The 26,365-nt window shown below is 35.0% G+C and overlaps 2 protein-coding genes and 1 pseudogene across 5 annotated transcripts; 2 read left to right on the top strand and 1 right to left on the bottom strand.

Moving 5' to 3' along the window:
• The first annotated feature begins 9,726 nt into the window (after nt 1-9,726).
• LOC18032812 (zinc finger CCCH domain-containing protein 48) lies at nt 9,727-14,016 on the top strand. Of its 3 annotated transcripts, none has more exons than XR_002907200.1 (10): nt 9,727-10,580; nt 10,665-10,760; nt 11,075-11,164; nt 11,277-11,378; nt 11,831-11,977; nt 12,067-12,186; nt 12,271-12,330; nt 12,905-13,002; nt 13,132-13,496; nt 13,720-14,016. XR_002907200.1 is itself a non-coding variant. In XM_006421769.2 (9 exons), the coding sequence occupies exons 1-9, from the start codon at nt 10,128-10,130 to the stop codon at nt 13,268-13,270; spliced, it is 1,305 nt and encodes a 434-aa protein (XP_006421832.1). In that variant the 5' UTR covers nt 9,727-10,127; the 3' UTR covers nt 13,271-13,687. The 3 variants fall into 3 exon arrangements, 1 of the variants encoding a protein (XP_006421832.1); XR_002907195.1 differs by having other exon boundaries at nt 13,132-13,570; XM_006421769.2 differs by lacking the exon at nt 13,720-14,016 and having other exon boundaries at nt 13,132-13,687.
• Nucleotides 13,909-24,049, bottom strand: LOC112101129 (sorbitol dehydrogenase-like). Of its 2 annotated transcripts, none has more exons than XM_024191496.1 (6): nt 23,618-24,044; nt 23,300-23,367; nt 22,904-23,140; nt 22,070-22,360; nt 21,544-21,731; nt 13,909-14,324 (listed from the first exon to the last, which is right to left on the bottom strand). In XM_024191496.1, the coding sequence occupies exons 1-6, from the start codon at nt 23,733-23,735 to the stop codon at nt 14,132-14,134; spliced, it is 1,095 nt and encodes a 364-aa protein (XP_024047264.1). In that variant the 5' UTR covers nt 23,736-24,044; the 3' UTR covers nt 13,909-14,131. The 2 variants fall into 2 exon arrangements, with proteins under 2 accessions (XP_024047264.1, XP_024047292.1); XM_024191524.1 differs by lacking the exon at nt 13,909-14,324 and adding an exon at nt 20,169-21,145 and having other exon boundaries at nt 23,618-24,049.
• Nucleotides 24,050-24,198: 149 nt separating this feature from the next.
• On the top strand, nt 24,199-26,345 carry LOC112101147 (annotated as a pseudogene).
• The last annotated feature ends 20 nt before the right edge of the window (nt 26,346-26,365 follow it).

Here is a 26,365-nt window from a genome sequence, read left to right as displayed (position 1 = left end):
TACTATCACTTAAATTAGAGTTTTATCTTAATGTTGTGTTTATTTCCTTCTCAAATTGGATTTTCGATATTTATGGATTATCTTACAAAACCGCGATTATTTTGGCTTTATGACAACTGGCATGCTTCACTCTACTATGCACGCTCTCTACTCCAATTTATTATGCATGCTCCACTTTTACTTTTACTTACACTTTCTACTCTATGCTTCATGCTCTCTTTTTGCTTTTACTTTCATTTCTTGTTCCATGCTCTATTTTTACTTTCACGCTTCATTTTTCATTCATGATTACTTTGCATACTTTACTTTTATGTGCATGGTGACTTTGCATACTTTACTTTTATGTGCATGGTGACTTTGCATGCCTCATTTTTTAGCATGGTTACACTTCCTACTCCATGCTTTCTTTTTACTTCCACACTTCACTTTTTGTGCATGATTACTTTGCATGCTTTACATTTATGTGCAAGGTAACTTTGCATGCCTCCCTTTTCGTATATGGCTACTTCTGCATGTTTCATTTTGCTTGATTAAGTTGCCCTCTAGCTCTTTGGAACTTGATTTTTAAAGTTAAAAAGAGTCGTTATCTTTTCCATCTCACCAGCAACTCTCTTATTTTCTCTTCTTCTTAAGTTTAGGTCATTTAAGTCTTAGTGAGTATTTACTATTTTAGCTCTTCCTTCAATATCTTAATTAACGTATCAGTAATGTCTTCAAATTCTGAGGATTTTTCTAATCATGTCGTTTGTGAATTTTCTACTCAAGATGATCACTATCAACCTATAAACAACCAATTTCTCTCAGTTGTAAATTTTACCCCTGCTTTTTTTTTTTTTTCTTCGACTTCTACTGGGTGAAGCAAAGAGATTAATCATATAGGTGAAATGTCATTCGAACTTCTTTGGATCGCTAATGGTATACTTCGTTCCATTAGTCTCGAAAGGGCTAGAGAAAATAAAAAACCTAGTCATCCTCCTCTAAGAACTATTAACATGCATCCAAACTGTTGTATACATAGTGTCAGATTTTCTTTCCACTTCTACCTTAGATGCATGCTTAGTTATTTTAAGTGTGCTCTTGTTCAATTGAGTCCACTTGTCTGGTGTGCAATGATAGGTATGTACATTATTTGGAAGCAAAAACATCTTTCTTATCCCACATTCTAATAATTTCAATTGTTTTACCAACTGATAAGCCTTCCCAACCCTAATAGAGGTCCTTCTGTTAAGGGTTGCTATTATGTGTATTTTGTTAGCCTAAAGGGTTACATATAATATAATTTTGATGATGACAAACATCTCATGTATTTTGACATTTATACTCTCCCTTAATACATGGCATATATAATTTCAACATATAAATCAAATTCAAAATAAAAACTCCCCCTGAATATATGATCTATGATAATTTGTACTCCCCCTTAATATTTTAAAACCATACACAAAGACTTCAAGATCAAAATATTATTACCTGTCTCCGAATTAAAAAATACATGACTTCTCCCCCTTCATCATCAAAATTACCATAAATCTATGCTTATACCAAAAAGAACATCTCAATAATTAATCAAGAAACATATATAAATTAAGCATGCAATTAACTAAGATATTATAACAATTCAAAATTTCAGAAAACATCAACCACCAAACATAACATATCCAAATATGAAATAACAATCATCTTCAAATTTAAACAATAATGCATGTAGAGATGTAGTGCAGAGTGAAATGACTGAAAATAAAATAGAGTTCTAAGGAGATGGTGGATGTGATGAAGAGGATGGTGGTGGAAATCCAAGAGCGGTAAAAAGTTGCTGCTGGCCATCAAGAAGCTGTCGTTGTTTAGCAAAGAGGCGATGTTGTTAATCAAATAATTGCTGCTGCAGCACAAATAGTTGTTGTTGCTTCGAAATGGACTGAATTTGAAAGGCCTGAAATTGAGATTGAATTTTGCTTTACTGCTTGGAAAGAGAATCCACTTTAGTCAACAGCTGCTGCATCGGATCCTCAAAGACAGCTGAAGTAGTGTGGGAAGGACCCTCGGAAGGTGGAGGATGTGAGCGATGTGGAGCACTGGATCAGGGAGCTTGTGTGGTGGAAGGATATCGTTAAAGAAATGACGATCTGTAGGATCAATCTCAGTAACCTTTAATTTGTATCTCCAGTCTTTATACCATCTATTTTCCACCCATATAAACCCCAAATTTGCTATTACTTCATCTCCTAATTCCCTTGGATTAAAAAAGGTTGGCTCGGTTATAGGTACTCGAAAATACTTGAGAATGCGGGTAATAATACTAGTATAAGCAAGGGATCTTTTGGCTATACATGGAGTGTTAAGCATATGATGAAGAATAATATAACCAACATTGAGCACCTTACCCTCAAGAATGCAGTCCAATATAGCTACATCTAAGCGGTTAACTTCATCCGCATGTCCAAGCCTATGAGTTATAACATGGTGAAGAACATAATGAAGGATTTTAATTTGAAGAGGTAAGGCTTGAGATTTCAAAAGAGATCGACAAAACTCGGAGGACAAGTCACGCCGTCGACAAATTTTCTAAACAACATTCTCAATTGAAAATCAAGGATAATCTATTTTGGTTCTAGCACTGTATAGCTCTAATCCCTCATTCGGAGTTCCAAGAATACGATTTAACAGCGCAATATCAAATTCGATATGGATTTTCCCAACACTTGTAACAATTTTATCCGAGATTTTTATATCTATATTCGAATAAAAAAATCTTAACTAAATTTTCATAATATTGCTCATTAACAACCAATATATTTTTCCAGCCCATAATAATAAGAAAATCTCTAAGAGATTTGTCGCAAATTTCTAAGTTAGTTAAATTACTAAGATTAACAAAATAGGGAAGAATGATCGACCTTGACATGAAATTATCGAGAAATCGTTTCCGAAGCAGGGGACGCAGAAAATGAGTCAATATAAACTCCGAATAATCACCATAATCTTCCTTGCGCTTCTTGGCCGCAGGTTTCCCCCCATTTTATTTCCCTTTCACTTGCTTTCTTCAACCTCTCTCCATTCTCCTCAAAGCCGAACATAAGTGAAAATTGAAGGAGTAATGGATGAATAATGATTTGAATGATTGATTTTTTAACAAGAAAATGAGTGAAAGATGAAGAAATTTAAGAGAGAAATGGAGAAGCACTATTCACGCGTGAGAGAGAGAAAGATGAATAAGTGAAGAAATGATGATTGAGAAGTGTTTAATGAAGGTTAAATGCATGGGTAATGGTTTGAAAGATTGATCTTGACATGAAAAAGAGTGAGAAATGAAGAAATTTTAAGTGGAAATGGAGGGGGTATGTTTGGCTTTGAGAGACAATGGAGAGAGGTTGAAGAAAGTAAGTGAAAGGGAAATAAAATAGGGGGAAACCCGTGGCCAAGAAGCGCAAGGAAGATTATGGTGATTATTCGGAGTTTATGTGGACTCATTTTTCGCGTCCCTTGCTTCGGAAACAATTTCTCGATAATTTCATGTCAAAGTCGATCATTCTTTCCTATTTTGTTAATCTTAGTAATTTAGCGAACTTAGAAATTTGTGACAAATCTCTTAGAGATTTTCTTATTACTATGGGCTGGAAAAATGTATTGGTTGTTAATGAGCGATATTATGAAAATTTAGTTAAGGTTTTTTTATTCAAATATAGATATGGAAGTCTCGGATAAAATTGTTACAAGTGTTAGGGGAATCCATATCGAATTTGATGTTGCGTTGTTAAATCGTATTCTTGGAACTCCGAATGAGGGATTAGAGCTATACAGTGCCAGAACTAAAATAGATTATCCTTGGTTTTCAATTGAGAATGTTGTTGAAAATTTGTCAACAACGTGACTTGTCCTCCGAGTTTTGTCAATCTCTTTTAAAATCTCAAGCCTTACCTTTTTAAATTATAATCCTTCATTATGTTCTTCACCATGTTATAACTCCTAGGTTTGGACATACTGATGAAGTTAACCATTTAGATGTAGCTATATTGAATTGCATTCTTGAGGGTAGGGTGCTCAATGTTGGTTATATTATTCTTCATCATATGCTTAGCACTCCATGTATAGCTAAAAGATCTCTTGCTTATGCTAGTATTATTACCCTCATTCTTAAGTATTTCCGAGTACTTATAACCGAGCCAACCTTTTTGAATCCAATGGAATTAGGAGACGAAGTAATAGCAAATTTGAGATTTATATGGGTGGAAAATAGATGGTATAAAGACTGGAGATACAAATTAAAGGTTACTGAGATTTGCTCCTACAGATCATCGTTTCTTTAACGATGTCCTTCTACCACACAAGCTCCCTGATCTCAGTGTTCCACATTGCTCACATCCTCCACCTTTCGAGGGTCCTTCCCACTCTACTTCAATTGTCTTCGAGGATCCGATGCAGCAGTTGTTGACTAAAGTGGATTCTCTTTCCGAGCAGCAAAGCAAAATTCAATCCTAGCTTGAGGCCTTTCAAATTCAGTCCATTTCGAAGCAACAACAACTATTTGCGTAGCAGCAACAATTATTTGATCAACAATATCGTCTCTTTGCTCAACAACAACAGTTTCTTGATGGCCAGCAGCAACTTTTTGCAGCTCTTAAATTTCCACCACCATCCCCTTCATCACATCCACCATCTCCTTAGAACTCTATTTTATTTTCAGTCATTTCACTTTGCACTACATCTCTACATGCATTATTGTTTAAATTTAAAAATGATTGTTAATTGATATTTGGACATGTTATGTTTGGTGGTTGATGTTTTTTGAAATCTTGTATTGTTATAATATCTTAGTTAATTGCATGCTTAATTTATATATGTTTCTTGATTAATTATTGAGGTGCTCTTTTTGGTATAAGCATGAATTTCTGGTAATTTTGATGATGAAGGGGGATAAGTCATGTATTTTTTAATTCAAAGATAGGTAATAGTATTTTGATCTTGAAGTCTTTGTGTATGGTTTTGAAATATTAATGGGGAGTACAAATTATCATATATTCAGGGGGAATTTTTGTTTTGAACTTGATTTATATGTTGAATTATAAATGCCATGTATTAAGGGAGAGTATAAATGTCAAAATACATGAGATGTTTGTCATCATAAAAAAGTGGGAGATTGTTAGCCTAAAAGGCTATACATAATGTAATTTTGATGATAACAAACATGTGTCTCAAGTGATTTAATAAATATTGTATTTAACATTTTTACTAGTTTTTTAAGGATAATATTTATGCAAGTGAAATCAAGTTGAAGACACTCAACGGACAAATTATTATCATAAATTCTTGTAAAGCCGGTATGATTTAATTGATGCATGATTTAGCATTTAAGAAGCTCAAGGGATTACCTTAATTAATTATTTTTCATAAACTAAAAGATTTTATATTTATAAGATAGAGTATTTTGTGGATTTGAGTAATTTGGACTTAAATGAAAAATTTTGCAATCTTTGAATTTAATAAATATTATTTTGAATTCCGGAGTTGAACCTTTTTGTAAACATTTGAAATATTTTACACCATACTATAATTTATGAAAGTTTAAGGACCCAAGTGTAATCTAAACATTTGAAATCCAAAATTGGACAGAGTGAGCGGCTAACCGCCTGAGGCTAGCGGCTTGCTGCCTGAGCAAAATCTCATATTTTCAAATTTTGGACTAAAGTGAAAGGTTTTGAAAATTTTGAAAAATATAAGTATTATGCAAAATTTAAAAAAGGATTTCTTTAAAAAATATTATTATATTTGGGGCCATATCATAATTTCATAAAGTATTGGAAATGACAAGTATTATTTAAAAATTCTAAAATTGGACATGTTTGCAAAGTTTTATGACGTTTTGGGCCATAATGTAATTTAAGTATAACGGTAATATCACTATTATGAGCGGCTAGCCGGATAAATCAAGGGGCTAACTGCTTGGTTGGGGGAATTTGTTTATAATGGTTAGTTTTTGAGTTTTAACTATAAAAACTCAACTCCAGTTTTATTTTAAGGACTAATGCAAGCATAAAAAAGATCGTAAAACATATATTGAGCTTTCAAATTGCAAAATCATCATAGATTGAATCATTATTGTGTTATTATTTGCATAACCACTCTTAAAGAGAGTTTTTGTTGTAATTTTCATTTCTTATTAAATTATGGGTGTACAAATGTGAAAAACACTTGGGGTGAAAAGATTGGAGAGATAATCTTTTGATTGTAAAGGTTCATTGACACATTGGAAGTCAATTGTAAGAACTTGAAGCCTTGAGAGACTTGGATAGTGAAATCCTCGAGCTTGGTTGGCTTTGAGGCGTGGACGTAGGCGAGGATTGCCGAATCACATAAAAATTATTGTGTTTGTTTTATCTTCCCTTTTTTTTATTATTGTGCTATATTGAATTTATTGTTTTTGTATTTGATTAAGGCAATAGATTAAATTGTTGTGCAAATTGTTTAGCATAAAATTTAAAAACTCAATTCACCGCCTCTCTTGGGTTGCATAACTTGCATTTCATATTATTGACCTGACCTTTTGATTATTCAAAAGAAATTTTTCAGCGGAGCTTGGAAAGACTCATGGTTTTTAACTGGTGGGGATTGAAAATTTGGGATTTTTATGACATAAATCCCGAGTGCTGGGTTCGAACTGATTTTTGTACCCCATGTAACTTATCTAGGTGATGTTTTAATATATTATTCTGTAACTCCACTAACCCTGTTTTTTTTTTTCTTTTTTTTTGTGCAATGCGAAACATGCCTCCCTCTGTCATTTCCAATGATGAGAGAGATCCACTACTGAATGTCTTCAATATTTCAGTAGAATATAGATCTTAGGACTATCTCTCCTAATCGGGTTTTTTTTTATCAATATTGGCTTTCATCTCCTCTGCTCATCTTTTAACCCCTCTTAGAGGTGTGCTTTTGGTTTTATCAACATTTTTATAAAATGATAAGTTCATGTAATAATGCATATATCTCTATCCTCTTTTTTTTTTCCCTCTTTTTCGGTCATGTCTTTAGGAAATGATGGTACTTAGAAAAAGAAAAAGATTAATAAGTATCCTCTCGCACAGGGAATTCACAAAGGACAAGATAAAAAAAATTATTGAAATCTGAAGATATTACTGGTACGTTAACTAAGATGTTGAAGGAAGAATTAAAAGTAGTAAATACTCACCAAAATTCAAATGACTTAAACTTAAGAAGTAAAGAAAAGAAGAGAGTTAGTAGTTGGATGGAAGAAATAGCAAACAATGTACATATAAGTGATGAGTTAGCTTCGTTGTTGTATGGAAGAGATATCGACCAATATATATAAGTGAGAGTTAGCTCTTTTTAGTTTTAAAAATCAAGCTCCAAAAAGTTAGGGGCAATTGTTATCAGGAATAGTGAAACATGCAAAAGTAGTCATGCACTAAAAGTGATGCATGCAAAGTTACCATGCACGTGAAAATGATGTATACAAAGTTATCATGCACAAAAAATGAAGCGTGAATCAAGTAAAAGTAAAAAGAGACTATGGAGCAGGACGCATAAATAAAAGTAAACAGAGAGCATGGACTATGGAGCATGAAGCAGAAAGTATAAGTAAAAGTAAAAAGAGAGCATGGAGCATGGAGTAGGAAATGTAAGTAAAAGTAAAAGTGGAGCATGCATAGTAAATTGAAGCAGACAACGTGCATAGTAGAATGAAGCATGTTGGCTGTCACAAAACCAATATAATCGTGGATTCATAAGATAAATCTAGAAGTACTGAAAACCAATTTGAGAAGAAAATAAACATAGACTTAAGATAAAACTCTAATTAAGTAATGAAAGCCAATTAGAATAAGGAGTTGTTAACGACTTAGAATACCTAAAAATTGTACTACAAATAGAATGCTCTTAATGCATAAAAGACACAAACAAATCTAGAGGTAAAAAGCTAAAAAAAAAAGAACAGAAATCATTGTAATTCTTATTAAATAGTGAAGGTTGTACTTTCGATTCCTGTGAACGTAGGCCAAGTGTTGGCCTACGTAAATTCTCTGTGTTTTGTTCTTAACATTGTGTCGTTCATTTATAATTTTCTAGTTGACTAAGAATAAGCGTCAAATAGTTACAAATTAACCAAATGAATGGTTTAATCTCTTCTAATCTAGTGCAAATCTGTGAATATGTATAACCAACTTGATTGACTTGGACTAATCTTTTGCTTATTATTATTGGTGCGAAGTTTGAAATTGCTCTTGCCCGTGTGAATAAGCATCGAATTCCTTCATGCAGGAGAGTAGAAATTGTTAGGGGGTAAAAGAATTTTTTAAAAAAAAAGGAATAGAAAGGATGATGAGAGATCATTCCTTAGTTTTTGATTGAAAAGAAATGAACCAAATGACGAAGAAGACAAATGATGTATCCTTATAGTCGTAGGCCACAAAATCCATCAAAGATAAAATATAATACCTACTAAAAGGAAATTAAAAAAATCATATTTTATCCTTTCTGTAAAATAATAATAATAATAAAATAAATAAATAAAAGTATTTGAAATCTATTCAGATTCTAAATACATATGCTTTGCTGTTTGGTCTGGATGTATGTCAAGCATTAGTTTGAAAATTTACTTTATTAATATTCGAAGAAACATCCATCCTTATTCAAGAGACATTAATTTCATGAGGTTCAAATTGATCCCCGCAAACAAATGTTGAGGGTATGATTTCACTAGGGTGCTTAGTGCTTTCACGTTATCAGAAGCACTTTTCTTTTTGTATATTTCAAAACCCATTAGAAATGAAAACTTTTTTATCCAAATATATATATATATATATATATATATACACTTTAAATATTTGACATATACAAGGCTCCATCACTTCTTGTTGGTCACAACTCACTTGGAAAAATAAAGTTGTTTTAGTTAAGATTATCATCAAAAGGTTTTTCAACTAAAATCTTTTTTCTTATTTAAAAAGTCACATTAATAAAAGGAATCTTAAAAATTCTTTGAATGAAATTTTTTAGATAAGATGGTGCTAAAAACATAAAAATAATATTTTATTTGAAGAATTATTTATGGAGAATCTTTTAGAGTTTTTAATTTAGAGACAAATGCTTATTTAGTCCTCATGTTTTGGACTAAATATTCGTTTAGTTTTTATATTTTGAAAAGTATCTAAAATTTATCTCTACTGTTAAATATGTTACATTTTTATTTTTATTTTTTCTTTACTTTTATAGCAATCTTTAAAATAATTTTTATTCACAAGAATTAAATTAATTTTAAAAGTAAAATAATAGCAAAAAATTTTTACATTAATTTTTATTTAAATTTATAGTTAATTTGATAAAAAATTTTATAGTTAATTGGATAAAATAACTTTCTTTTTATTAATGCTTCCAAGATTATTGCAAGAATATTTTTGTAAAAATTAAAAAAAAGAAGAAGTAAGGATAAAAGTGTAATATAATTAACAATAAGGATATTTTGAGATATTTTTAAACTATAAGGATTAAATGGTCATTTAGTCTTGAATATTGGGTGTAAATAAATATTTATCCTTATTTTTAAAGAAAAATTAATGTTAAAATATAAATAAATTTATATTATTTTAGCAGTAAAAAAATATAATTAAATAATATAATTTTATTTTTACTTAAAAAATCTTGTAGAGTTTTTTCATTTATTTATCATATAAATAAATAAATATTTAAAAAGTTAAATTGGACAAGCCTTTTGGTGTGCCCAAGCGTCGAGACATAACAGCAGGTGCACAACAGTGGCGGGTAATTTGGTAATTATCTTATTTTCTAAAGCTGACGCGATCTTCTCTTCTCCGGCCCAGCCAGCAGGAGCTTCAATCTGTATCTTTCTCAGAAACCTTAAATTTACAATTGATTTTCCTCATCGTTCATCACTCAGTGAAATTAAAATTAGGGTTTCTGATTTTGCAAATCCCTCCAATTGAAACTCACCACGAAAAGATTCAATTTTGAGACTAAATTTAGGGTTTTTTGTTATGATAAGATTCGATTTCAATCGGGCATCTTACGTGTCGGATTCGAGCAATTTCATTATTATTCAACGGTCTCATTCTCATTCATCTTTCTGTTATTTCCGTTATTATTAATAATAATTGGTTATGGATTTCGACGCGCACGGTGGCAACAAGCGCGTGTTCCATCGACTAGGAGGAGGTGGTGGTGACGGCGGTGGCGGTGGGCTCTCAACGGCCGATACAAGGCAGAAAGTATGTAACTATTGGCGCGCTGGAAAGTGTAATCGGTTTCCATGTCCGTACTTACACAGAGAATTGCCACTGCCGCCGGCGGCAACAGCTAACGGTGCTGCTGCGAAGCGGTTTGCGAATAACACGTGGGGTAGAAATAATAATTTTAATAATCATAGCAATAATTATAGGGCGGGTAATAGTAAAAATAGTAATATTAATAATAGGGCTGTTATAAAGACGGATATATTGTGTAGAAATTGGGTTCAAGGGAATTGTATGTATGGAGAGAAGTGCAAGTTTTTGCATTCTTGGACTGTAGGCGATGGTTTCAAGTTGTTGACTCAGCTTGAAGGGCACCAAAAGGTAAATTTGTTTAGTTTTGTTTTGTTCAAATTTTAGTTTGTTGAATGTTTTTGGAGATTTAACTGATTGGTTGATTGTGAACAGGTTGTGAGTGGGATTACTCTGCCATCGGGTTCAGATAAGCTTTATTCTGGTAGTAAAGACGAGACTGTTAGAGTTTGGGATTGTGCTTCTGGACAGGTTTTTCTTTTAAATTACTTTTCTTTTCTTATTTTGTAAGTTGAATTAATTTTAGTTCTTATATGAGTTAGCTCGCTTGTTGGAATTTAGTTTTTGATTATCTGGTCGAACTATGAATGTATGTCTGAAGGAAAAGGTGGAATAGAAAGAAAGTTATTGGTCGTAAACAGTTGATACTTGATGCATTTTGTCATAATCATTAATCAAATGTAAATATAGATGCCTTGTGTTTTCATTTCTCTACATTGTCTCTTTGTATCGCGATTGAGAAGCTTATTAATTAGCGGCTGATGGTCTTTTTCTTTTTCTTTTAGTGTGCAGGTGTGATTAATCTTGGTGGTGAAGTTGGTTGCATGATTAGTGAAGGTCCTTGGATTTTCATTGGTGTAACAAATTTTGTCAAGGTAAATTATATAACATTAGAATTTACTTTTTTTTGGGGGTGAATTTCATATGGTTTGCAAGCGTGAAAGTAGTGTCAATATAATGATACCTGGGTATGTGATGATATTTCAGGCTTGGAACACCCAAACTAATACTGACCTGAGTCTTAGTGGACCTGTGGGACAAGTTTACGCAATGGCTGTCGGTAATGATTTACTCTTCGCTGGTACGCAGGTAATCAGTTTTACAAGTCGATTATTCGTGTTTTCTTTCTGAATTGTCATGTTTTAAGTTTACTTCTTTTGTTGGCAAATAGTTTTTCGTTGGGGCTTCTAGTTGTAGGATCCATGGGTTGAGTGCACTATGTCATGAATAATCAGTTGCGAACCCTGTTATTGAATGTGGAAATTGTGATATCCAACATTTCCAAGTGTACCTACAATTTTGAAGAGTGATTGATTGCATGATATCAGCTACCAATGACATGCATTGACATATACACCTTTTTTTTCACTTAGTTAAATGTTTGTTTGTGCATCATCAATCTTGCACACTGAAAGCCCTTGCATACTAAGTTGTCCATGCTTCTTCTGCCTCTCTCTGCCCCTGTCTCTTTCGTACTCTGCGCTTGTTTGTTTGGAATCACCATGTACTCCTGACTAATAAAACAACATCCTTTTGTGCAGGATGGGGCTATATTGGCATGGAAGTTTAATGTTACCACCAACTGCTTTGAACCAGCTGCGTCGCTCAAAGGTCACTCTCTTGCAGTGGTATCTTTAGTTGTCGGAGCTAATAAGCTTTACTCTGGTTCCATGGACAATTCAATAAGAGTAAGTTAGATTTCATATCATGTTAATTCTGATACGAACTTCTAGTTTTTTGATGAATAACCTGCAGAGATTGTCTTTCCTTCTTTTAGGTGTGGAACCTTGAAACTTTGCAGTGCATACAGACTCTAACAGAGCACACTTCAGTCGTGATGTCACTTCTTTGCTGGGATCAGTTTCTTTTATCATGTTCATTGGACAAAACAATAAAGGTTTTTGCCATTTTGATGCTCATTATATACATTTTTCTTTGGGGGCAAGTTACAAAGCTGTACCGATTTTATTTGTTTTTGCAGGTGTGGTTTGCTACAGATAGTGGAAACCTGGAAGTGACTTATACTCACAATGAAGAACATGTATGTTTTTCTCTTTCTCCAAATCTGGTTTTCCTGTTTTATTCATGTTCTATTTTAACTTGTGATCTTGAATCTGGTTGCCAATATTTTTAGTATTGATATTCAAGTATTTGATACGTTAAGCTTGTGATACATGGGGTAATAATTGTAATTTATATATCATCTACTACTTTATTTGGTTCCTGAGTTTTTTCTAAAAGAAAACACTCCAATGGGAATAGGTGTTTTGTTGCAAGTGTTGGTATTGTATTGCTTCGTGGTGTGCCGTCAAGCCCATTCATCTGCAATGTTAGGCTCAGAATTAGAGAAGCAAGATATTCTGGTTCTGTATGTGTGCATGAGAGATTTGATTAAAGAATAGTTTTTCCCTTGTGTGCATATTAAACTAGAATAGTGGGAATTTTTTTTTTTTGGGGGGGGGGAGGGGGTAACAGTGAATACTTTCTCTTCTGTATTTCACGGAGGAATGGTTTAAAATTCACTTTGCTCTTCTTTTATTGTAATGTTTGTTTTCAAAATACGGAACGCATCTAGAATACTAGTAGTTTATGATATTGTGATCTGGCTGCTGCAGGGAATGCTTGCCCTGTGTGGAATGCCTGATTCAGAAGGCAAGCCAGTCTTGTTGTGCTCTTGCAATGACAACTCAGTCCGCTTCTATGATTTGCCATCGTGAGTTTTCTGTAACCATATGGTCTTTATTTTATTTTCCTTTTCTCATTCAAATTGGAACCCTTCAGCCAATTTCATGCATGCACAGTTGCTTTCCTAACTGTTTTCTATTATGCTATTATGGTCTAGGTTTGCTGAGAGGGGTAAAATTTTTGCCAAACAAGAGATTCGAGCCATTCAGCTGGGCCCTGGCGGTCTGTTTTTCACTGGTGATGGGACTGGTCAAGTGAGAGTGTGGCAATGGTGTAACGGGCCGGTTGCAACTTGATGACCAGTGCAATATCATAAGTGCCATCATGTCTTTTGACTCGTCATTATTCCATTTCCTTTTATTCTGCTTTATTTTTGGGGTTCATTCTGATATAAGTTTGCCAGAGAAATTGTTAGTTGAGAATGCCGATTTTGGCCTTCTAGCTATAGGTGCTCAAACCCATTGTCACTTTCTGTGTGCCATAGTTTCATACATAAAGCGCGCCCTTTCAGTAAAGGAAATTGTAAGTTTGTAACCATTCCAACTCTCCATATAGCGAAGGTTTTTCAATCATAATATTTTCTGAGTTTCATCAAGGTGCGTTATTACACATATCTTAAATAACCATTGTCCTTTTTCCTCAATCTCCATAGCTGTGTTCTTTCTTTCTTTTTCTTTTTTTTTGCATGAACCAGTTTAATAAACCTTAAAGAACTTTGTCTGAATTTGATCAAATGAGGTCACAGCTAGCTATGCCCTGGAAGCAGGAATTTGTCTACAGCAAACACAACTCACGGCTGAACCAAAGTGGTAACTTAAATGTCTTGCAGGGTAATCATCTGTTAACCAGGAAACCTTTTGATTGGCCTTCTAATGAGCATACACAGAAGGATGAAGAAAGTATAGCACAGTGCAGACAAGAAAGAACAAAAAACTTGAGAAATCTAAATTTTATTCTGTAATAGATAGAAATAAAGTAATATGCTCAACTTTGGTTCATATTACACGGCGACAATTCCATTTTATTTCATCTTTTGCCCAAACGTTTACATGTACGTTGTATTTTACAGATTAAACATGACCTTGAGTGCAGTTCATTGTATTTTACAGATTAAACATGACCTTGATTGCAGTACATTGTATTTTACAGATTAAACATTACAGATTAAACATGACCTTGATTGCAGTACCACCACGAGCACTTGTTTCAAAGGCCTCTTCCACTTCTTTCTGGGAGAAACCAAACCTATGCGTGATAAGGGGCTTTACATCAATCTTTCCGCTTCTAAGGAACTCCAGACACAGTGGCCAGGTGTTCTTGTAGCGAAACACCCCCACCACATCCACCTCCCTGCATTCACAATTATGCTCATAAATTTAAGGGTAAAAGGTTCAGACGGATTTTAGTCCAATTAAAAGCTGAAACGTGTTTTTCAGCTTAAGAAGTCATTAAAAATATGTTTCGAGAAAAGGAAAGAAAAAGTCATTAAACAGAAACAATATACAAGATGGTTTGTGAAGGTTGTTCTTGACATGCCATCATGTTCTATTGGATAACATACAACCCAAGCACAAGAATTTGTTTACATTCTTCTTTCAAGTCCATTGATTCTAGGACATTCCAACTTTTATTCAACAACTTTTGTTTACCATTTTACATGTTCTTAAAAATGATGGCTTTATGATCTTTTTGGTAATTGTATTCAACTTTTATTCTCTCATTTTTTAAATCTATTTGTTCCCAATCCAACAATGAAATGCTCCTTCCACGAATTTTTTTTGTTTTTTTTATTTGCATTTTAGAGACTTACGGGTCATTTGTTTTTTTGACTTGACTTAATTGACTTAGTTTTAATCAATTAACTCATTAAGTTATTAAGTTAATTTTTTTAAATTTTTTTACTAAATTTAAAAAGTCTTAATAAATCATTGAAAGATATTCTCCAAAATATTCGTATTTCATTAATTAATTTTCATTCTTACCTGAATAAAATTTAATAATTAGTATTATTACCCATCTCTGTATAACTTGTGATAATATATAGTGGTAGATTATTATTATTTTTATCTTTTTATTTTCTTCAAACTAGCATTATTTATCTTCATAATTTTTTATAAATATTTTTCATATAAAAACATCATAAACTATAATAAAATTGATTAATATATATAATATAGAATATTAAAGAGTTGTATTCAATTGACTATGATTTATATTATGATAATCTACTATCTTATTTATATATATTTTTATATTAGAAATGGGCTCTCAGGGAGCTAAGGCAACACTAATCGGGAGTGTGCAATCCCATACGCATCCTTACAAAGTATGCCAACAATTTCAGGAGGAGGAGAAAGAAGAACATGCAAACCTATAGGGGAATTTAAGCTATAAGTAGCGAGAAAATCTGCAGCACAATTTGCCTCTCTATACACATGCTCAAGTTGAACGATCTAATCATGTTCTAATAATTTCCGAATAGCCTTGATAAGGGTGGCATCTTCATTTTCTGGAACAGAGGCCATTGTCAACAAATGCACTACACTCTTGTTATCCACTCCAACTTGAACACGCCTAATACCATTTTCTCATACCATTCTCAAGCCATGCAGCAGCCCCCAAAGTTCAGCCGAAAGGACTGAACACGTTCCAAGGTTCACTATAAATCCCATGATCCAATTTCCATTAAAGTCACGAAGCAAACCACCAGCTCCAGTCTGACCGAAACCTTTCCTGGCACCATCCGTATTTAAGCTAACACTCGGCCAAACAGGGGCTCTCCAACGTATCATTTTCTCCACTTTCTTTTGCTTGACAGTCAAAGGTTCCTTGATACACCTTAGGATCTCATACGTCCGAGCCTTAATATCTGTAACTATAAATCTGCTATCCCACGATCCATGGTTAAAGAGTACATTATTTCTCCAATACCATAGACGCCACACTGTCACTCCAAAGCACACTCTCCAGTATTCTTGACTTGCAGTATTATGACCTCTCACCAGATTCATTTGGAGCCAGTCCTTCAACGGCCATAGGAAAAAGTTAGGATGATACTGACTCGGCAGAAGCTGAAGCCAAACCCTCCTAGCTGTAATACAATCACGGAGAGAGTGAAGGATATCCTCAATCGACCCTCCACATTGATCACAGTAAATAGAAACAGTGACATGCCTCCTATAAAGCTCCTCCCGAGTTTTCAAACGACCCTGCAAAAGAAGCCACAGAAAAATACGTATGCTTTGAGGGCCCTTTCAGTTCCAAGCGAAACGCCAGTCAATCTGAGATCCACTGACCATAGACTCATCCAGCAACTCATAAGCAGCTCTTACCGAAAATATTCCATTAGAGGAACCCCCCCAAAAATAATTGTCATTGCCAAAGGCAGCTGTTGGCGGATGAATTGCAGCAATCTTTAAAAGGACATTGCTAGGTACCAAGTGGCTAAACAAAGGCCAATTCCAGTTACCAGATCCATCTAGAAAATCCACTGCCCTTTTGTTTAGTAACTCATTCGAGATTGGTTGAATCACAAATTCAGCTAGAGGCTTTAGACTTGTCACCCAATAATCCCCCCAAAATCTAATTGTCTCCCCATCACCAATGTTCCACCGAATGCCCCCTCGAGTTTTCTCCCAAATATTTCTCATTGCTTTCCACAAAGGGGAACCATACCGAGTAGGCAAACTTGTAGGATCCTCATCCATTTGAACTCTGTATTTTGTTAGCATCACTTGATTGCTAAGTTTAGTGGGTTCAATAATCAAACTCCAAGTATTCTTCATAATGAGTGCATGGTTCATAATCTCCAGCTTTTTAAAACCGAGGCCCCCTTTAGACTTTGGAGTGCAAACCATATCCCAACTAACTAAACTCATTTTTTGGTGTTCAGCCAATCCACTCCAAATAAAACGCCGACATAACTGATCAATCTTCAGTTTTATACTTCTTGGTAGGTTGATGGTTTGCATTACGTACACAGGAATGGCTTGTAAGATTGATTGTGCCAAAGTAATGCGTCCCGCTAATGATAGATGAGAAGCATTCCACCCAGACAGCCGCTTATCCACCGTGTCAATAATATTCTGGTATGTTTGCTTCGAAACCCTATTATAGAGCAACGGAACACCTAAATACTTACCTAAATTATCCGTCCCTGAAACTCCAAGTTCAGAGCTGATTTTGGATACCTCTATAGCTGAAATATTTTTAGAAAAATAAACCAAAGTTTTTGATTTATTAACCTTGGCTCCTGAGCTCACACAAAACTCTTCCATAACTTTGTTAATTACGCCAGCTTGCTGTCTAGATGCCTCTGAGAGCAATAATAGATCATCCGCAAAGAAAAAGTGACTCAAAGGGGTTCCTAGTTTCGCTAGCCGAATTGGTTTCCACTGGCCTTGCTGTATTGACCTCGAAATCCCATGGCTGAGGTGCTCAATACATAATACAAAAATATACGGCGAAAGTGGATCCCCCTGTCTAACACCCCTACAAGGGCTGAATTCTGAGGTGAACTCGCCATTCCAGAGAATGTTCATCCTAGCTGTAGTAATACAAGCCATAATGAGATTAATAAGCCCAATCGGTAAATTCAACTCCTGAAGAGTGTCATGAATAAAATTCCAACTAAGCCTATCATAAGCTTTCTCTATATTCACTTTTATTGCCATAAAGCCTTGACGCCCTTTTTTCCTCCTCATAGAATGAATAATCTCCTGTGCAACTATAATGTTCTCGGTAATATGGCGACCAGGAACAAAACTAGTTTGATGAGGACCAATTAAACCGGGGAGGATCTCTTGCAGTCTATTAGCTATAATCTTAGTGATCGTTTTATAAGCTACAGTGCAGAGGCTTATAGGACGATACAACTTAAAAGAAGTGGGGTTCTCCGTCTTAGGGATGAGGACCAGCAGAGTTCTATTTATTTTAGCAGGAATATATTGAGATCGAAAAACATCCTTGATTACCTTGCAGAAAGACTCACCCACAATATGCCACTGAGTTTGGTAAAAAATGGCATGCAGACCATCTACTCCAGGGGTCTTGAGAGAGCTCAAACTAAATATAGCATGTCGGATTTCTCTTTCTTCAATTTCATTAGCTAAATTTGTCATTCGATATTCATCAATTGGCGGGAAGGTACCACATACTTGATACGGCTCATACACTTCTTGATCCGATGTGTACAATTGAGAGAAAAAAATTGGTAGCCCATTTTTTAATGTCTTCTATGTCATACAACCATCGACCATCCTCTGCATTGACTGCATCTATTTTGTTGTGGCGTCGTCTAGTGAGAGTTTTTTGGTGAAAATAAGCGGTATTACGATCACCAAATAATACCCAATCCCTTTTCGACTTCTGCAGTCATAAAAATTCCTCCTGCATCAAAACCTCTTCCAACTTTCTTTTAAGATTATCCTCTAAACGGTGTAGACTCCGGAGAGGTCTCCGTTCTAAGGCTCTTTGGACTCTACCAATTCTAGCTAACAATCCTTTTTCCTTTGAAGAATGTTCCCAAAGGTCTCCTTATTCCATTGTTACACTTGCTTGGTAAACTTCGAAGCTGATTGATAATAAGAAACATCATTATTCCAATTATTTTCCATAAAGTTTTCAAACCTCGAATCTGTTAACCAAGCGGCCATGAAACGGAAAGGCTTTGGATCCTTACTCTTTCGGCCATATTGATCAAATCTAATCACCACAGGGCGGTGATCTGACTCAACTTTTGGAAGGTGAAGAACTGAAGCGTTATGATACTTTGAAAACCAAGCCTTGTTACAAACTACTCAATCGAGGCGTTTTGACAAAGATTCACGCGACCAAGTGAACCTGGGACCCTTAAACTGCAAATCATGAATCCCATTATTATGAAACCAATCACTGAAGTGTTTACAAACACCACTTGTTGTAACCGACCCCCCCATCTTTTCTCCTGGAAATAAAATTGAATTAAAATCTCCTCCAACAATCCAAGGCTCATTCGTGTTAGCCGCAAGATGATTAAGATGGTGCCAGAGCTCACCACAGATAACAGGAACTGGGCTATCATACACTGCTGTGACCTAAGAATTCAGTACATTATTACTCAAAATTTTGAGATGTATAAATTGCTTGTGATTAAAAACAATCTCAACATCAAACCGATCTCTCCACAACAACCAGATTCCACCCAAAAATCCTACAGCTTCCACTCTAAGGGAGCGATCAAATCCACTTGCTTTAATGAAGTTGTCTACTTTTCTTCCACTAATTCTCAGTTCCATAACCACAACCATATCCGGATTGTAACTTTGCCTGATGGACTCAAAAGCTCGTCTGAAAGATTGGGACGCCGCTCCCTGCACATTCCAAAACATTACTGATATTACCATAAATAAATATGTACGAGTAAAAAGGTGGATTTTATAGCTACTGTCCATGAGGTTGCGCTGGATACTCCTTGAGCGTTTCCTACACCATAGACTCTTCATCTTCAGACATTCCATTTTCTACTACATCAGTTTTTGTTAATGCATGTTCCAGAAAATCATTCTCAATATTCTCTGTGATAAAACCACTCATATCGTCAGGGGGATCATTTGGGTGAGAGGAATGTGGAGGAGGTTGATCATGTTGGCCAGTTGCAGGCCAGACATTCGTATCACTGTTCTGCCCCGGTGGTGTATTCGGCTGAGGAGAGCAAAATACCGTTGTATGTTTGGTTGGGTCTAAAGTGATAGGGATGGATTTTGTAATATGGTTAGCAGAAGTTGCATGGGTAAAAGGACAAAAGATAAAGCGGGGGTTTGCATGGGAATTATAGTGGACAACATTTATATGGCTATTTGAAAGATCTTGGATGGAGTCAGTATTTTGAAAGGGATTGTTTGATGTGGAGGCCTCGGGTCGGTTTTGTATAATCATAGCAGCTTTTTTCCTTTGCTGCCGTCGGGTAGCACTCTTTGAGAGGTTGGCTTTAAAAGTTATTGTGCTAGGGTTACTGTTACTGTTGGTAGCTTGGAAATGGCCAGGTATGTCAGGCAAAACATGCGGTTCTGTAGGTAGTCCATTAGATGTCTCCTCAGGGATTTGCGTAAGGACTTGAAACCTTGATGCATGATTACCTTGTTGCATCTTGTTCCGATTTAAAACATCACTATTCTCCTTTCCAGCATTCGGACGACGGCCCCTCTTGGATGCAATCATCCATGGCCCAAACGGTTCAAGGTGAGTAGCTTCCTCCCTTTTATCCTCCTGCGGTTCAGTCATCTCGGCTCTTTGTTGATCTTGGCTATTTGTATAGTCTCCTGTAGGATTCCCATCATTTGTGTTACTGCTGCATATGTCACTATGGTGTCCATATCTGCCACACTTGAAGCAAATAAATGGTAATCCTTCATACTCAATCTTTTGAACCCTTCCATTGATTTTAACTTGGGAGACTAATGGTTGCACAAGGGAAATTTGAACAGCAATTCTTGTGAATTTGCCTCGTGTCGATAATTCAGTATTGTCGTCAAACTTAATGACCTCCTCAACTAAATGGCCAATTTTTTGTAGAGTTTTCTGATGATAAAGATGCATAGCCAGACCAGGTAGCCGGATCCAAACAATGGCATGAATCAAGTCCGTGGTTTTACTGTCAAAGTCAAGCGTCCATGGCTGTACTGTTAGGTAATGACCTAATATAATCCACGACCCTTTTGTCAACGCATCAATAGCATCTCCTGCAGCACGAAACCTTATCAGGTAGTAGTTGTTTTCCAAATCAATTACTGAAAAACCCATCGAAGGTTTCCACATACTAGCCAATCGGGCACAAAGGGCTCTATAGCCAATGTTCTTTCCCAACAGCTTTACTACAACCGAGTTCTTCCATGGCTGAATTAATTTTTCTTGTATCCTGGCCGAGAAAGTTATATATGGCATTACTCCTTCACAATTCTCAGTCACGTCACCTTCCTCAAACTCCCAGTCCTCCTCACTTCCTTCAACTCCATGTGCCTTAAACTGTGAGGGTCCAACTAGCGTCTCCTTATATGTAACTGGTGGTGGGTTATCCTCATATGTTCCTTCTTCCCACATCCGAGCCTTTTTTGTTGAGCGAGTCGCCTGGAACAGCGGCGGAAAATCCCTTGTAAAACTAGGGTTTTTTCCTACTCCGAGGTTTTCGGAGCTTCCTGTCATTTTAGCATAAGCCTTATTTTAATCCGTAACTATTGCTTTTTCTATGACTAGGGATCTTTCTTATTTATATTCTTTGAGATATTTATTATTTGTTTAACATTTTATAATTTGTAAGGGAATAAATGTAAAAATATTAGTTTTTAATTTTTTTCAAGTAAAAAAAAACCTTAAAATCTATTTTAGCAATTCAGACAAAACAAATATATCATTAAGATTCAAATATTCAGTTATATTAAGAATTCAAACTAATTCAAGTTTATTCAAATTTGAGACAAAAAAATAAACGACACGTCAAGGTGAATTTGCTGAAACCAATTAAAAACTTAAAGTAAATAACGGAGTAGCCCAAAACAATAAAAAAAAATGAAAAAGAAAACTGTAAATCAAGTACCTTGCAGCAGCTGGGGTGAGTGGGACAGTCATTTCACGATGACCCATCCCCACGAGGCAAACTTTACCACCTGCACGAGTGGCACTCAGTGCTGTTGACATGGTTTTGTTAAAGCCTGCACAATCAAAGCTCACATCTATTCCTGTCCCCATGGCTTTCTGTATCTTTTCCACTTCTTCAGCTATGTCCTGCAAAATACTCAACTCATAGCGGTTTATTCAAGCAGAAAAAACAAGCGTGAGGAGCACATGAACAATTTTCAAACGAACCAAAGCTCAAGCTCACCTCTACTCTGATAACAAGAATAATGCAGATTAGAGTGGTCAACTTTCAAACAGAAAACAAAAAGGTACTGAGAACAAAAAAGAACTGAGGAAGTTGGAACAAGGTCTTAATGCAACAGAGTTGGTTGAACAGAACATGTTGTTATGATGATTAAGAGAAAGGGAAGGATTGCGAGCATGAAGATTTTGAGATGTCTTTTACTTTTCTAAACTCTTCTGCTGGGCAATGGGCAGTAATATACCTGCAAATTTGTTGAAACTTTAACAATATTATCTGCACCAAGTTTCTTTGCAACAGATAAACGATAGTCATCCACATCCACAATGACAATTCTAGGAGCTCCAAAAGCACGAGCTCCTAGCATTGTGACAAGTCCTATGGGCCCTGATCCCATGATAAGCACATTTGTCTCAGGACCGATATTGGCACGGCGGCAGGCATGAACACCAACACTCAAGGGCTCACACATAGCCCCTTCCTCCAGGCTGACATTGTCGGGCAGCTTAAAACATAGGTCTGCAGGATGCACCACCTATTATAGAGAAGAAATGCATCTTAGTCATTATGTCAAGCAGCTGATCAATTTTGATAGCAGCCAATTTCATTTCAAATAAAAGGAATCAACAAACATTGCCAGATAAAAAATATATGACAAGAGGGAACAGAAGATCAAATGGGAACTACACAATTGACAGTAACCAGTATGTTTTTGGAAAAACAAGTAAAGTGACACCACTATTTAACAACAGAATTCACAAGGGCATAGATCATATTGTAGCAATAATCTAATACACGAAAAAATCTCAAACAGTAAAATTTATAGAATAATAATGTATGTATAGTAATTAGTACAAAATCTCTAAGAGAAAGGGAAAAAAAAAACTTGTCTTACAGTGGAATTTTCTTTTATCTTGTTATGAAATTTTTTTGTTCTGTAGTGATGGTATATACTAACCGTTGTAAGTATATCATTACTGAAATTTACAAGGGCATAAACTGTGTTAAAGTCAGTCTACCATATTTCTCATCTCATAGTCCTATAGAACTTAGTTCAAAATGTAAATTTTCAATCAACCTGATTAGCCAGACAACCATGAACTGGCGGACTTCCAAGACCTTTCGACTCTGGACACAAATTGTATCGACCTCCTTTGCAGTAATCACATTGCCAGCAGCTGATCCCTGGTTCCAGGGCCACACGGTCACCGGGCACCAAAGTCTTCACCTCGCTTCCCACCTTCTCTATGACCCCAGCACACTCATGCCCGATCACCATAGGCTCTTTCACTACAAAATCGGCAAGCCTCAAGGTCTGCAAAAATACACAAACATTCAACATTCAAGTATTATTTTGAATAACATAAAGTGAAAATATTCCGTTATTAACATTTCTCAGCAATTTGACAGAGTAATTGCCATAATAATAATAATAATAAATTAAGGGAAGTTGAAGAGGGATAAACAAATATACCTTGAGAAAATGCACATCACTTCCACAAACACCAACGGCTTTCATCCTGACTAAAACATCATAAGGTCCTACAGTTTACAAATAACTAACAAAGATGTTAAAACAATCAGTTTGAAATACATTAATTGTGAGTGATAGTTAATTCAATTGTAAGAGGTATAAGATAAGCTGTATTGGAAGATGTGTTTTTATTGTTTTTCAACCAAAGATCTCTCTTTAGATATATATCAATCTAACAAAGTTCATATCTTCAACCAATAAACAAACTCCATAACACTTCTAAGATACAAGACAGAGATGAAAGAAAGATAAAAATACCCAGAGAAGGAAGCTCCAAAGGCTGAATCTTGAGGGTGTTGACACCCATAAGCCAAGCTGCCATGTTAACTTCTTCTCCATCTTCCTTTTCTCCTTGTGACATCCCTCCCTTGCCCATATTTGCTTTTCACTCTTCAAAAACACAAGTGCACAGCAGAGACTTCACTCTGTACACTATCTAATAGAGATTATGGTTTCTCTTTTCAAAGGGATAACGTGCTTACGTGGAGAGAATTTATCGGTTTCAGAACCGTTGGTTGTTTGTTAATTTTGTTTTTTTCAGAATTTATGGACCCCAAAATCCAAACTGTGCAATAATTGTATCTTCATAAAGGAATCAAAATCAACTACATGTATGTGGGGGGTGGCTAATTTTGCAAAATGGTATGAAAGAATTGTACGGTACTATGGACTAAAAGAAAGCCAATAATTTGATTTTCATGACTTCTTTTAATGAATATGGTCACATGAAATAATATTTTAAAATTCATATAATTTAAATAAATTAATAATGGGAGGGAAGGGAATACCTGTACAAAAAGGTGACTATAATAATTAAGAAGTTTGTTTGGCAGGCACAAGGGAAATGAGATGGGAAAAAGAAAAGAAAAAGGAGGCAATTTTAACTAGGATCTAGTCAGCTTCACTTCCAGGGGATAATACGAGACACAATAACACTGTGTAAAAAGAGATAACGAAGGGTGGTGATGGTGAAGTTAAGGCAATCAGAGATAACGAAGGAGACGAGAATCAGAACACGGCTGCTTGGAATCAAAACTCTGAAAATTCAGCCATATCATTTGCCTACCCTAGATATTATATTTTTATCTTCTTCTCGTTTATTCTATACGCACAACTGTGAATTTAATCAGATCACTTGTCATGCCGTGCCATGCCAAAAAAAAAAAAAAAAAATTTGTGTAATTTTTAGGTCCTCAAAACGTGAAAGTACGAATTAAGGCTCTTGGAATATGTGGAGAGGGGGGATTGTCACTTTCTCCCCTACACTAATTAACATATATCATTTATCTCCTTTTTATTTTTATAATAGTCAAAAACTCCCTTGACAAGCTGACAACATAAGTTTATAATATTGCCTTTATTTTTAACAATTCTTTTATTTACATTTATTATAAATTAAATAAATTACATGAATAGAAACTAAATAAAAAAAATTAAGTATTAAAAACAAGAAATATATGTTTTGATATGAGCAAAAAAATTAATAATAAATTTTTTCTTGTAATTATTTATTTTGTGAACATTTTCTTATAATAAACATTTTATAATATTTTAAAATTAAATGTAAAAAGTATAGGCAAAATATTTTATTATTTATCTTATAATAAATTTTTATTTGTCATTCAAGTTTTCTTATAATAATTTTTTTATCATTTTACTAATAATTTTCTTATATATTTATTATAAGAAAATTTTCACAAAATAAATAAGTATAAAAAAATTTATTATTAATTTTTTTGTTCATATCAAAACATATATTTCTTGTTTTTAATGCTTAATTTTTTATTTAGTTTCTATTCATATGATTTATTTAATTTATAATAAATATAAATAAAAGAGTTGTTGAAAATAAGTGTAATATTGTAAACTTATGCTATTATGGGGGTTTGTGGCCATTATAAAAACAGCAGAGGGAAAAATGGTATATGTTGATTACTGTAGGGGGGAGATTGGCAATCTCCCTATGTGGAAGTGATGTTCATCACTTCAAGGTGAAAAAGCTTTCTGTCTGTCTCTATGCAAAATCTTGATGATTGTATGATATGCCAAAGGCTGTCACTGCTTATTTTATGCAACATGTTGTTTATGATCAGACTATGAGATGTGCTAATTTTATTGTGAAAAAACCTATGGTAATTGGACATGAGTGTGCTGTGATCATAGAAGCAGTTGGCAGTGAAGTTAAGTCCCTTGAGGTGGGTGATCGTGTGGCTCTAGAACCTGGTATTAGTTGCGGACACTGCAGTCTCTGCAAAGCTGGTAGCTATAATCTTTGCCCTGAAATGAGATTCTTTGGATCTCCTCCAACCAACGGCTCTCTTGCCCATAAGGTCAATGATCAGATGTCTTCAGCTTCCCAAACTATAAATTTTTAATTTCACATGCGGTCTATGTACAGAAGAATTGTAAATAACGGAGACATTTTCTTTTTCCTGCAACTAGGTTGTGCATCCAGCAAAGTTATGCTACAAGTTACCTGACAATGTGAGCTTGGAGGAAGGAGCAATGTGCAAACGTTGGACCTGAAACCAATGTATTGATCTTGAGATGAGGACCGATAGGCCTTGTTACCCTGTTAGCTGCTCGAGAATTTGGTGCCCCCAGAATTGTCATCACTGATGTTGATGTTCAGCGTCTATTTATTGCGAGGAATTTTTGCGCGGATAAAACAGTTAAATTCTCAAGAGATATCGAGGTTAATTGTCAGATATAGAAGATTATCACTCTGTTTTCACTTTCCCAATTTTTTCTAGGCCTTGAAGCTGTGCAAAAACATTGGCAGGACGTTGATACAGAAGTGGGGAAGATACAAAATGCAATGGGTTCAGGCATTGATGTGAGCTTTGATTGTGTTGGGTTTGACAAAACCATGTCAACGGCTTTGAATGCCACTTGTCCAGGAGGCAAAGTTTGCCTGATAGGATTAGCCAAGAGCGAGATGACGGTTGCTCTGACGCCGGCGGCTGCAAGGTGATGAGAAATAAAGTAATAAGCTCAACTTTGGTT

This window comes from Citrus clementina, unplaced genomic scaffold (genome assembly GCF_000493195.1).
Source record: "Citrus clementina cultivar Clemenules unplaced genomic scaffold, Citrus_clementina_v1.0 scaffold_9, whole genome shotgun sequence".
NCBI classification, from domain to species: domain Eukaryota; kingdom Viridiplantae; phylum Streptophyta; class Magnoliopsida; order Sapindales; family Rutaceae; genus Citrus; species Citrus x clementina.
This window is presented reverse-complemented; position numbering and strand designations above follow the sequence as displayed.

Coding starts and splice junctions, on each gene's coding strand:
- LOC18032812 (XM_006421769.2), top strand. CDS start 10,128: ATGGATTTCGACGCGCACGGTGGCAACAAGCGCGTGTTCCATCGACTA. Junction 11,165..11,276: donor GTGTAACAAATTTTGTCAAG/GTAAATTATATA, acceptor ATGATATTTCAG/GCTTGGAACACCCAAACTAA. Junction 11,978..12,066: donor CCATGGACAATTCAATAAGA/GTAAGTTAGATT, acceptor TCCTTCTTTTAG/GTGTGGAACCTTGAAACTTT.
- LOC112101129 (XM_024191496.1), bottom strand. CDS start 23,735: ATGGGCAAGGGAGGGATGTCACAAGGAGAAAAGGAAGATGGAGAAGAA. Junction 23,368..23,617: donor TTTGGAGCTTCCTTCTCTGG/GTATTTTTATCT, acceptor TGTAAACTGTAG/GACCTTATGATGTTTTAGTC. Junction 22,361..22,903: donor ATGGTTGTCTGGCTAATCAG/GTTGATTGAAAA, acceptor TCTCTATAATAG/GTGGTGCATCCTGCAGACCT.